At 46.1% G+C, this 12,555-nt stretch overlaps 1 protein-coding gene across 19 annotated transcripts in view; it reads left to right on the top strand.

Annotated features, from left to right (window-relative positions):
• The window catches only part of OBSCN (obscurin, cytoskeletal calmodulin and titin-interacting RhoGEF), a 187,726-nt gene extending 177,907 nt beyond the window's left edge, over window positions 1–9,819 (top strand). For all 19 annotated transcript variants that reach the window (XM_069778342.1, XM_069778336.1, XM_069778334.1 and 16 more), the window contains 11 exons: window positions 529–651; window positions 1,696–1,806; window positions 1,918–2,085; window positions 2,648–2,770; window positions 4,783–4,953; window positions 6,233–6,353; window positions 7,006–7,245; window positions 7,910–8,133; window positions 8,593–8,668; window positions 9,141–9,290; window positions 9,426–9,819. In XM_069778342.1, the coding sequence (XP_069634443.1) occupies window positions 529–651; window positions 1,696–1,806; window positions 1,918–2,085; window positions 2,648–2,770; window positions 4,783–4,953; window positions 6,233–6,353; window positions 7,006–7,245; window positions 7,910–8,133; window positions 8,593–8,668; window positions 9,141–9,290; window positions 9,426–9,603 (1,685 nt within the window). In that variant the 3' untranslated portion in view covers window positions 9,604–9,819. The remainder of the gene's footprint in view (window positions 1–528; window positions 652–1,695; window positions 1,807–1,917; window positions 2,086–2,647; window positions 2,771–4,782; window positions 4,954–6,232; window positions 6,354–7,005; window positions 7,246–7,909; window positions 8,134–8,592; window positions 8,669–9,140; window positions 9,291–9,425) is intronic.
• Window positions 9,820–12,555: the final 2,736 nt, after the last annotated feature.

Raw genomic sequence — 12,555 nt, 5'->3', positions numbered from 1 at the left:
TAGGCTGTCATTGCAAAACTGTCAATGTCAGGTTATGAAATTAGCTGTCTTCAGCTCCACCACTAGCTCGCTGTTACTGGCTCACTTTAGTGCAGAGTCAGCTGGGTTAATCTGCTGATGGAAGTGGCTTAAATTCCCCTGTCTAAGTTTGCACAAAAGCAGATCGGGGCTGGATGATGCTTGCTTTGCTGCAGTTTCTTCTGCAGTTATCATCTGACCATGGCAAATCTTTGAAGCTAAAGTGACTGGGAGAAGTTAATGAAGTCACCCTGGCTGCCTAAGTTGATGACACTGAACAACAGAATCTGTCCCTTCTTCTCTGCCATCCCTAGATATGCCCCGTTCTTCCAGGACTTCATTCTGTTTGTAATAGCGGTCACAGCCTTCCCTGTTGACTGAAGGCTCGTTAATAAGGAAAACTGTGACTGCTGAGCTATTTATGTGCGAACAGCAGAACTGTCTGCTGTAAATGGATGCCACAGGGAGAAGGATGGCCTTGAATGACTTCCCATCCTTTCTTCAAAACAGAGTTTGGTGAGCTGGGAAGTGAGGCAGTAGAAAAAGAGCTGTTAACAGGGGCTGAAGGATCTCTGAAGAGGAAATCAGCACTCTCTTCGTTCAAGTTCTCAAGCCTCATGCCAAAGGAGAAAGGTATTGCTATTGCATAAGTCATCAGTTAGGTAGTTTTATCATGAAGTGTCACTAATAAATATGACAGTGCTGCGTGAGGCCAGTTCCTCTGTTTGCATCATGACTATGTCCTTGCTAAAACTGTCTTGACCTGGCATTGATTCCAAATTGGAGCCATTCAAGGAAGCCACTGCAAAGGAATAAAATCTACATGTAAGCTAGAAAGAGAATAAATGGAGTATCCAAGGGTGGGATGGCAGAAGCAAGGAATTGTGAATTCCTGCGCTTCAATCCTGCATGCATGCGTAAGGGCCAGACGTGCTGCTATAGAGCTGTGAAATGAGAAATGGTGGGGCGTGCCAGCAAAGCTGAACTTGCTTTTGCCCAGCCAAGTTTTCCCTTGACTCTAGCAGGAGCATTTTCTGAGGTCAGGTTAATGCCCCAGTATTCAGCTGAGCCCAGCCAAGCACTGGGAAGGGCAGGCGTGTGAGGCTGGCAGCTCCTGGGCACTGCAGAGAAAAAAAACTGGAGAAACACAGAAGAAAACCTGAGCTCCCCCTTTCCCATGGAGACAGCAGCAGATTTGAGGCTCTGTGATTTTTTTCCTCTTTCGATATCTTTTATCTTTTCTTCTCTCTTCTTGTGTTGTCTTGATCTCACCCCCTCGTCCTTGAAATACCATCATTTAGTTTCCCCCCCACATTTAAGCTAGGCCAGAGGAAAACTCTTGCTGTGACATGTTCTCTCTCTCCTCTGAGCTGTTCTGCTGCCTTAGCTGTACCAGCAGAGCTGGGCAATGCAGGTGTTCCCCATGGACCTTCCAAGATCCATCTGGATTACCATGTATGAGCAGTCACACTGCATCCATGGGGCTGAACAGGGCTCCTGCACCTGTGTGCTCAACGCCCGGGGGATTCTCCAACCAGTGGTCAAAGGAATGCCAGAGAATGAAGCAGAAGTTTTCTTGAACCGATTAAAAATGCTTTCTGATGACCTGCATGCACTTATTTTTCACATAGCCCCCCCCCGGCCACTCTGAATCACTGCTTCTCCTCTTCTTTGCAGCACCTTCGTTCACTGAGGAGCTCATCGATCAGGCTGCTGCCATCGGACAGTGCGTGACGCTGTCGTGCCGGACGGCCGCTCACTCCTCCCTGCACATCAACTGGTTCCGAGGTGACATCCCTCTGGGGAGTCCCTAATTTTTGGGACGGGGTGCAAGGGGGGTTTTAGACACCTTGGTATAAATTTGCAGGGTACTTATCTCTCCTATCTTCTGCTTTTCAGATGGGATAGCTGTCCACAGCAGCAGCCGGATCCTTATCTCAGCCACGCTCAAAAACTTCCAGCTATTAACTATTCTCTCTGTTAATGCTGATGATTTTGGTATTTACACCTGCGTGGCCACAAACTCCCTGGGCTCAGCATCCACCTCTTGCGTCATAAGAAAAGCAGGTAAGAGAAGTAGCCGTTACAGAAGTAGGTATTACAAGTACTTCTGCCCAAAAATGTGAGCTGTAAATACCTGTGAGGTGAGATTTCTGCAGATAGGTTCAGAGGACAACCTCTCCCTTGCCTGCTCTGGTCCACAGCCACAGCCCTTGCTGTCTGGTAGCGTGGTGTATTTTGCAGGGTTTATTCCCTTTTCTTCACTATTTAGTCTCTCTCCTGGATTCAGAGCCACTCCAGTAACCATGTGGTTCTAGAACAAGACTTCAAAATCTTAACACTGAGTTTAAATTAGGCATGGTTAAATTGCTGTTCCACTAGGGGTGTGTGTGTATATATATATTTATTTATTTTTATATATATATATACACACACACATATATATATAAAAAACCCATATACATTTATATATATGTATATTTATTTATATATATATATAAAACCCATATACATTTTTATATATATGTATAAAAACAATATCCGTAACTGAGAAATGCTGAGTGTAGAGGTACGTATCACAGCAGTACTATTGCTAACAGTCACTGGTTTTTGTGTCTCCTCCCGACAGAGCTTCCTCCCAGCCCTCCACCCCCTGACATCGTGGAGGTCTACGAGGATGGAGTGCAGGTGGTCTGGAAACCTGTGGAAACCAACACCCCCGTCCATTACACTGTCCAGTGCAAGAGCGAAGGTAAAGTGTGGAATGCTGCCCTTCCGCCTTGCAGGGAACATCTCGATTTGTGTGATCTCTTCACCAGCTGGATATTTTATTTTTATGCAGAAACAGCCTGATTTTAGGTCCCTAGTTTAGAGTTAGGAATGAAATTCATACAGCTATCATTTAGCCGTCTAAAAGTTAGATGTTGTGCTGGCTGAATCAGCCTGGAATATGCATAATCATACAAAGGCTTTCTTAAAGTGTGAATCAAACTAGGTCGCATGGAAGCTGTGACCAAAAAGTGAACAGCTACAGAAGAATATGGATGGCTGGTGCCAGATACGCAGTCCTGAGTAAGTCTCTCAAATTACAGTTCTGACAACATTATACACTAATAATGCCCAGCAACACCCATCAGCAGACAATATCATCCTATACCCAGGCTTTCTGTACAGTCTGTGGGGAAGGATGATCTATCAAAAAGGTAATTCATCCTACGCTAAACAGCCATGCTTTCTTTTTCCATTGATTATGCAGGAAGCTTAGGGCAAACAGCCAGGACAGGATGCCAAAAGTTTGGCAAAACTGCATCATCCCTTTGATGTTCTCTTCCAAGGCTTGGTCCAGAGCCTGATGAAATCAGTGGATGTTTTCTTGTTTAATTGCACGAGCTTTGAATCAAATCCCTGAGCCCATCTCTCTTGGGACTGCTTTTGCTGTTATTACTATGAATGCTATGTATGATAGTAATTTCTACTGCAGTCACACATGCACATCCCTTTGGATTCAACTGCTCTATGTTCCTTCTTTTAATTCTCCAAACACACATGCACTCCTTTCTGGATGAGCATGGGCAGCAGCTTTCTGCCTTTTCACTCTGGAGCTGGTGTCAGTCACCTTTCCTCCAACACAACTTTCTTTATTGTTATTCGTTTTGACAAAACCGTAGGCAAGACTTTGGGGAGGATACAAACACAAGTTGTTCCAATTAGGAAGAAAAACAGGAAACAGCATCTACAATCTTCCACTGCATTCCGTGTATTTGGCAGGAACATGCAAAGTCCTGCTTTCCTGAACACAGGAGGATTAAGATCATCAGAAAAAAATTCCTTGGTTTATCCGTTATTTGACAGTAGGCTTTTGCACACTGCTTCTGCAGACACTTTTCTCTGTTTCTAAGCTATACCTGCTCCTTCTTACACATACACACACCTTAATTCAACCTGTACCCCACAAAGCCATTGATACCTTTGTTTTGGGTGGTGAATTATTGGTTTTCCTATGGTTTGAGGCTCTCTACCAGTGTTTATCTGAATGAAAGGATGGATTTAATCTCAGGCAGTCTCAGGGAGTTGTGTTTAACCTTGAGCACAGCAACAATGGCAAAGTATGGGATAGAGCATCTTGTAAAATGAATGATCACTAAATGTTTGCTGCTGATTTTCTACTTCACACCTTAGTCCCATGAATAATGAGTCCATAACACACCTACAATTTCAGTTCCCTGAGAAATTATCATAAAAGCTGAGTAAACCTGCCCAAGTTTCAAACAGTGGGTTTGCTAGGAGGGTGTTAGTGTATAGTTCTGTTCTGAAATCCTGCACCTTATGGTTTCAACTGGAGCCATGACAGGGCCAAAAGAGAAAAAACAGTGATTTTTCTAGGCTTTTGTTTGGAGTTCTTTCTTAGTGTATATTTGCTTTAGAAGATTGGTGGCATGAATTAGATAAACAGAAACTACATGGGAAAGTTCCACCATTCTTCTGAAACAGTATTGCCATACCTTGGACTGATTAGATATAAACCAGCTGATGTCAGAGAAGATGACTTTGGCACATGTACAGCGAGCAGCACCAGGCACTAAAGTTGGCCATAGCAAGTCAGTTTTCCCCTCTATGAGATTCTGCTGTTTCTCCATATTCCCAGCACATAAGTAAAGCTGACAAAAAAACCCCCACAACAAAACCCCAAAACTCAACACCCTCACGCCCAGTGCGACCATCTTAAATGAGTTCTAATCTCTTTTCTGTCTTTCCTCGGTGAAGATGGGGAGTGGACGACTCTTGCTTCTGACATCGCTGACTGCTGCTACTATGCCAAAAATCTCTCCAAGGGGTTTATCTACTGCTTCAGGATAGCCTGCACCAGTAAAGCAGGAATGGGCCCTTACAGCGACCCATCTGCCAAAGTAAAAATCACTGGCAAGGATCAAATGGGTAAGATCAAATGCCAAGAAAGCATTGTGTTTTTCCTGCATCAAAACAATTGCACCCTTTTGGATGCAGGTCCAGAAGTCAAGAGCAAGTGAATCAAGACCAATTCCACTTGGCTCAGGGTGGTTTAGGGCTTCCTCCTCTTTGGCGTTCTTATTCAAAAGTAAATTATTTTCTAATTCTGGACACAGTTAGGGGAATATGTGTAAATATAGAACAAATACATAATAAAATAATAACAATATGTAAATATAAATAATATGTAAATATATATAAAAATGTAATAATAAAAAATCTGGAAACTGTAGATTATCCACTGACAACACACTCAGTTTTTGATGTGAGATCATGAGGAAACAGGTCTGGGACAATTAATGTGTCACTGGAGGCATCGATCTGTTGGTATAGATCTGCCACTGGTGAAAGCCCTGGACGTGCTCTTTGTTATGGACTCAGTCCTAAGTTCAGTAGTTAATTAATGTGTTCTGGTGTTTGCTACTGGGAATTATCGCCCTACTGTGGTGCATTTTTCAGCTGTATTTTGTCTCTGAAGTAAAGAAAGCTCGATTTACTATTTTCTTCACCTGTCAGAATACTTTGTACTATTCACATGTTTTTAAAATTAAGAAATCCATAACCACACAACAAATATATCCTTTCTGCCAAGAAGTGGAAGGATGGTCTAACTGGAATTTCCTCCCAGTGGAGAAGATTATTCTGTAAAAATCAGTTCACAGAGATATTTTTAACTCACCCTAAATCCTCTGCTTTCCCTTGGCCTGGGATTCATTAACATATCTCACTGTGCCCAGCATTTCCAAGCAGATGCTTTAATGTGTCAAGGCATGCTTTAATATTTCAGGGAGCACTCAGAACCAACAACATGCCACAACCAGAGCAACAAGTTCCAGCTGCTGCCCTGAAATACCCAACTAAAAGAAGTTTCTAATTCTTTGTCAGCGTCTTACCATGTCCTGATGACTTGTTATGTGAGAAGGTGAGAACCAGTGGCTGAGACGACTGATATCACAGCACACAACATACAATCCTCCTCGGAGTCTGGAGTGGTCACACCAGGGAATTACTGGGCGGACAGTCCAGAATCTGTTGCATTCAAACAGCCTTGGGTGCCACAGCTGGGAGACAACCTGCAGATTTGTCTGGAGAAAGCTCTGCTGTCACCTTTCTCGTTGTTCATAGACAGCGAAGGGTGGCTCAGAGAGGCTCCGGTTTCCAGACAGAGGTGTTTTCCCATGTAATCCCTGTTGCTTTTTCTCTGCAGAGCTTCATGCTGCAATGCAGAACTTCCCATCAGCTGCTACTGAAGAAGAGAGCGAAATAATCACACCATCCGAGCCTTTCCCAACCTACCAGACCTACGCCTTCCAAACAGAGATCAAAAGGTAATGAATCCACCAGAGCACTCAACCAGACAGAGGGAAATACCGCGTGTGGCTGGAGTTTAGAAAAGTCACTTTTATAAATGCACTGCTCATGCAACATCGCGGTGTTTTGTTGAAATCGCCTCCACAGCAATACATATAAACCTGAGATCACTGGCTGAGTGATCTTCACTTGGTTTGGTAGGATTCAGGTGTGGATTTTCTGGGAGAGCAAAAGGGTCTGTGCTGGGCACCAGGACAGCCCCTTAGTATATTGTGAAGTGAGCCGAGGGCTCACAAAGGCTCCTCTCATCGCTTCATCACCTTTTGCAGCTACCAGTTACAGGCAGGGGGTTGGGATCCCACTTTCTCTGCCTACAAGACAGGCACCGACTTCTGTTGCCAACGGGGTGGTAGTTCTCTTGCTCGAGACAGGATGAGCCGCCTTCTCTCTCCCCAAAGGAGTTAAGCTCTCGCTCCTGCAGTTTAAAGTGACTGTACAATTTAGAGACACAGGAGGATGTGCAAACTGTGACAATAGATGCATTAACTCCACATCGGGCATGGATGAAAAACACAGCATGGGATCCTGGTGGTTTTAAAGAACAGAAGCTTCTGGCTCTTCCAGGAGTAGCAGAGAAGCTTAACGTGCCTTTGTGTTCCTTTGTACCAGGGGTCGTTTCAGCATCGTCCGACAGTGCAGGGAAAAAGTAAGCGGCAAGACTTTAGCTGCTAAAATTATCCCTTACTGGCAAGAGGACAAGCAAACTGTGCTCCTGGAGTACCAAGTCCTGAGGAAGCTTCATCACACAAACATAGCTCAGCTGAAGGGAGCCTACGTCAGCCCACGGCACTTAGTGCTGATCCAGGAGATGTGCGTGGGACCAGAGCTACTCCACTCTTTGGCATTACGGTAATAACAAGTGGAGGGAAGGGGTTTCCAGTCAGGGCTGCTCTAGGGAGCAAAACACCTATTGCTTTCCCCTGACAAACTGGATCATTTCTCTCCATCTGGGCCAGCGTGCTGTCATTGCACGTGGGATTTGCGATGCGCTAGTTCTGCAACTTCATGTGACGTAGTGAAATTACTTAAGTTCCCTACAAGGTTGGGGTAGGGGACAATTCAGGGCCACCCAGTTGAGATGTTGAAAGCAGTCTACAGGTGTTGATATGAAACCCTCTCTCCCATAACAAGGAGATTATTGTGGTTCAGGAAGCCTCATTTCTCCTCCACATAGTTTCTCACAATGGCAGAAAATGGATCTGCTGAAATCCTCTGATTAAAAGAGAGGGAACGGTGGGCATCAAATCTGCATTTTGATTTCTGCACAACCACTGCTTTCTCTGCCGTGCAGCTCTACAACCTCCTGAACTTCTTGCATCTGTAAACCTGACTCACAGTATGGACCAGCCTCTCCATATACAATAGATTTGCTAAATGAATAGGGTTGCTTCTTCTTGACTCTCAAGGGCCTCATGGGATTAGACATCCAGGGGAGGATGACAGTGGGTATTGAATGGCACTCTTGGGCATGCAGAAAGGACACCTCTGGTTTCTATTCCCTTTCTTCTACCAGGACATCATACTCCGAAGTGGAGGTTCGAGACTACTTGTGGCAGATCCTCAGTGCCACGGAGTACCTCCACGCACACAACATCCTGCACTTGGATCTCAGGTCTGAAAACATGATCATCACTGAGCCCAACCTGCTGAAACTCCTGGATTTTGGCAATGCACAGTTCTACACACAAGACAAAGTTATTACCATGGACAAGTGCATGGACTATGTTGAAACCATGGGTGAGTACAGAGTTCAGCCACAGCAACCTTGGCTTTGTATGCAATGTGTGGTAAACAGAAAGACAGACAGAGCCATTGGTCAAGGCAGCAGTTGGCCCCAGCAAGCAAAGTGTCCCCTTTACAGTAACAGTGTGAGTTTGCGGGAACAGCCAGTGGTGGCAGCCGTCCCACTTGCAGACCACAAAGGACAAAGCCAGAGGTCATGGCCAACACCACTCTGCCTGGCATCCACGTGTCCAGAGCTCAGGGATATAGTATTATTGCCATTTGGCCTGATGTTCTCCAGGTTTCATTGCAGTCATCACCCACGGGGGTGTCTTACCTCAACCAGCTCCCTGTACTAGAAGCTTTTTCTTCTTCGCTCTTGGGAAGGTAGCAAAGCAGGAAAGTACCCACTACTTTTGTGCTGGTCTCAGTGCATTGGAGGGGAGCTTGGCTCACACCAGTTTGCTTTTCTAGCTCCAGAACTGCTGACAGAGCAAGGAGCCCTCCCGCAAACTGATATCTGGTCCGTCGGAATCACAGCTTTCATCATGTAAGTCAGTCTGCCATTCCCTGCCCTACGAGCAGCTTTAGAAGTACAATTTCAGAGTCATCAACCAGGGGAGATGCATTGACTCAGAGAGTTAACCTCATTTGTGCCCCCTCCCCTCGGCAATGTTGCAAAAGGCTGTGGGATGGATGGTACGGAGCTGGCTGCACCATCCAAGGATGCCCAGTCCCAGCGATGTCTCCACATAGAGTAAGGAGGCAGCTGCTGGTGTTTCTCACTCAGCCTCATCTGAAAAGCCCCAACTTTACCAAGAAAATTCAAATTACACCAAGTGGAAAAGCAGCCAAAGTCATGAAACCCGCTGAAGAAGAGCGGCCTTTGAGGTTTTGTTTTCCCGTATGATATTTCTGTGCACCGTCGTGACCCTCCTCTCACTGCTGAGTGGGAATTCCTGGGTGAAGGATCAACCTGAGCGATGCCCTTCACACTGATCAATTCTCTTCTTTTGGGGCAGGTTGAGTGCCAACTACCCCATCAGCTCCGACGTAGCCTGCGAGTTTCTGAGAACAACCAGGAGGGGTAAAGTGAAGCTCACACGGTGCTACGCGGGTCTCTCCGGGGGAGCGGTGTCCTTTCTCCAGAGTACGCTGTGTGCAAACCCCTGGTAAGATGGTGTCTGCTCTCCCAATAGCACAGTTGATGCAGATCGTGGCTATTGCCCCTTTTTTCTCTCCATTTGCAGGGATCCTCCTCACCAGCACGGATCCCCGACTGATCTTCTCACCTTTGTCTGTTCTAGGGGAAGGCCGTCAGCCTCGGAGTGCCTTCAGAGCCCGTGGCTCCAGGAGACAGGTTTAGACAACAGGCAGCAAGCCCTGGTTACCTTCCCCACCACCAAACTGAGGAATTTCCTCACCGAACGGGAAAAGAAAAGGGGCCTGCTGTGCTCCAAGTACGGCCTCATGATTGCACAGTGACGTGGATGCGGCGACAGACATGATTTGTCTCCCTCGCCCCGTCTGCACTGAGTTTTTGGTACCAAATAGTCCTGCCAAGTTGCTGTGCATCAGCTGAGCTGGGGTAACTGTTCTCCCTGAATGCAATTTAGCGTAACTGAGCAAATTAATCCATATTATGTGCATTGCCACAAGGTAAGAACAGAAATATAGACCTAACATGGCTCAGCTGACTAACGGTAACTTGACAGTATGTGTGTCACTTGGCTGCACCCTTCCTGGAAGAACCAGGAGAGATTTGCGTAGCCATTTCTGAACAGGACTAGCTACCAGCGCCAAGCATTTTTGCAAATCCTTCCCTGAGGTCAGAAAGACTCCATGCATGCAAATGCCGGGCACTGTTCTCTGCCCCTGGCCCCAGGACGTGATAACCAGACACACTTCCAGATGTTACTGCACTGCTCATCCCACAGTGGTGGGTTTCTCACCTGCCTCCAGTCCAAAAGAATTCAATGACCAGTTATGAAGGGAAAATAGGGAAGTGTGAAGCACTTTTGGGGAGCTGATATTAGACAGCAATGTATCTCCAGGCTTTGGGTGCAGAGGTCTGACTAGATAAAGCCCTGAGCAACCTGGCCTGAGCCGACAGCTGACCTTGCTTTGAGCAGAAGGTTAGTTTAGAGACCTCCCACGCTCCCTCCCAACCTGACTTGTCCTGTGGTCCTATGTCTTTGCCAAGTGCCAGACACAAGGCCGGAGTGGTGGGACTCTGCCAGCATCCATTGGCAGCCAGGCTCAGCACGTCGCTTACCTGGCCAAGTTCTTGACCCAAGACTAAGCACGGGGCTAGAGGAGGGTTCTTCTAGCTGTGGAGCAACAAGAGGCTGCAAAGGAAGGAGGTGTGTGTTACATGTGTGACAGTGGTACCACAGAGGAGATTTTTTAACCAGGGCTTTTCATACTCTGTGAGGAAGCTCCTTCCAGCCCAAGTCACAAGAAACAACGAGAGTCCCCGTGAAAGCAGCCTCATAGCTCAACTCTGTACCACAAGGTGTATATGGGGAGAGTAACAGCAATGGGGTTTTCCAGTAACTGATAAATTGCACATCCTATTCCTGCAGGAGGCCATAGCTTGCTTAGCTTTGAGAAGAGTTACTGTTCTCCCTGCAGCCCATGTTGACCCTGCGTATGCTGCTCCACTTGGGCAGCCCAGCTCCTGCTCTCTTAGAGCCCAGTCCACCGCTCAATGAGCTGTGTGGCTCCATGGAGGGTCACTAGCTCTCCATGGGCATCTGCACTGCCACATCTGCAGAGCTGACCAAGCTCCTCAAAGGTTTCAAGGTTTGAAAACACCACAAAACTTGGGTTTTGGGGCATGTATCTGAAGTCTCCCATTAGACCTAGATGACAGTTACCCATCACATAGGATCTTACAGTTACCCCTCACCTGTCTGAATGTATCCGCATCAATTATCTTAAAAACGTGTTAAAGAACAAACATAACAAAACAACTCTTGAAAAAACCAAGCTGTGACTTGCTGTATGGGCATCTCTAGGAAAGATGTTCCCTATGGCCAGGATGCTGGCACACGGAGCATTTGGTTGTATAGCTTGCCCCACAAGCGGGGCTAAAACAGGCTGGTGCAGAAAGCCTTTTCTGAGCACACTCAAGCCGAGAGGTGTGGTATGAGTGGTTCATCACAGCCTTGCTTTGCTCCTCATCAAAAACACTCCCCCGTTCTGCCTGGCTCCACCGCATTTGTATCAGTGTGTGCTGCTTGGAACAGGGTATTTCTGCATCTTTTATGACTTGTGGGAATAACTTGGCCACCGGACAGTAAAGGCAGCAAACGCAATAGTGACCACAACCTTGTCACATGCCGATGTTTTACCACTAAGAGACTTTGCCACTTTGAAGCCAGGCTGCTCTTCTCTGGGGAGCGTACGGGCACATCTACCAGGAGATGTGGCAGCAGCATCACCGGCAAATGCTGTGTGTTTTCATTCTTAAAAAAACCCCTGAACTTTCATGTTCCTCCTTCTCCTTTGGAATCTGCTTTCCTTTGCAATGGATGGTGTTAGCTGTGTCATTGCTTTGTACTTCTAACCTCAGTGTTCCTTTGAGTTTCTCTGAAGTGTATGATGTATCTGTTGGTTCCGCTGAGTTTCTTCAGTTTTCCTTACAAGCAGCAGTAAACGGAGGCTTTCTCAGAGCCATATCTGGCTGTGCTTAGAGGAACGAGAGCGGGAAAACAGTTCCTAATCCATTACAGCTTAATACTAGAAGTGATGCTGTTTAACCAGGGGTGGTCTTTTCCAACATGTTTAACCCATATTGTTCCAAACCTGAAGCGTGCAGTATCATGACTCCTTCCCTTGCACAGCGTGCAGAGCAGGAATTGTAATGGAGAGCAGAGGGGCTTTCACTGTGCTGTGGAGAACAGACACTGACTCAGTAGATTGTAAAGCTTTGGATGTCAAAGTAATATTGTCTTCACTATGCACTAGAGAAGAGAAAACCAAGGGTTTAGGGCCAGACTCCATGCTCCGTTCTCTTGGGGGATAGAGGAGTACACGAGAAAGACACTGCCATGAGGTCTGCCCCCAGTAAACTTTTCAAGACTCTGGATTCCTTCCAATTTAACTTCTTTTACAAATCCAGTAAGGCTTCTGTTGGCACAGGCTAGTTCTTTACTCTTGCTGGTACATTTGGGATGGAAAGCTCAGTGCCAGGGGACAACCCATCTAAGCATAAACTTAATTGCAGATTAACTCATTTTGAGCTTTCACACTCTTCCGTATATGACTCAAATTAAGTGATTTTTTTTTTAATTTTTTTTTTTTTTTGCTTCTCACAACTGCATGCATTTGAGCATGTCTGATGTCTTTTATAGACTCAATACTGTTTGGTTAAATAAACCATTCTGACAAGGAAGTAAGGCCAGATTTTTCTGCTGAATCATTGTCATTGTC

This window comes from Haliaeetus albicilla, chromosome 2, assembly GCF_947461875.1.
Source record: "Haliaeetus albicilla chromosome 2, bHalAlb1.1, whole genome shotgun sequence".
In the NCBI taxonomy this organism is placed as follows: Eukaryota; Metazoa; Chordata; class Aves; order Accipitriformes; family Accipitridae; genus Haliaeetus; species Haliaeetus albicilla.
Note: the sequence above shows the minus strand (reverse complement) of the source record. Positions and strands in the feature narration are given on the sequence as shown.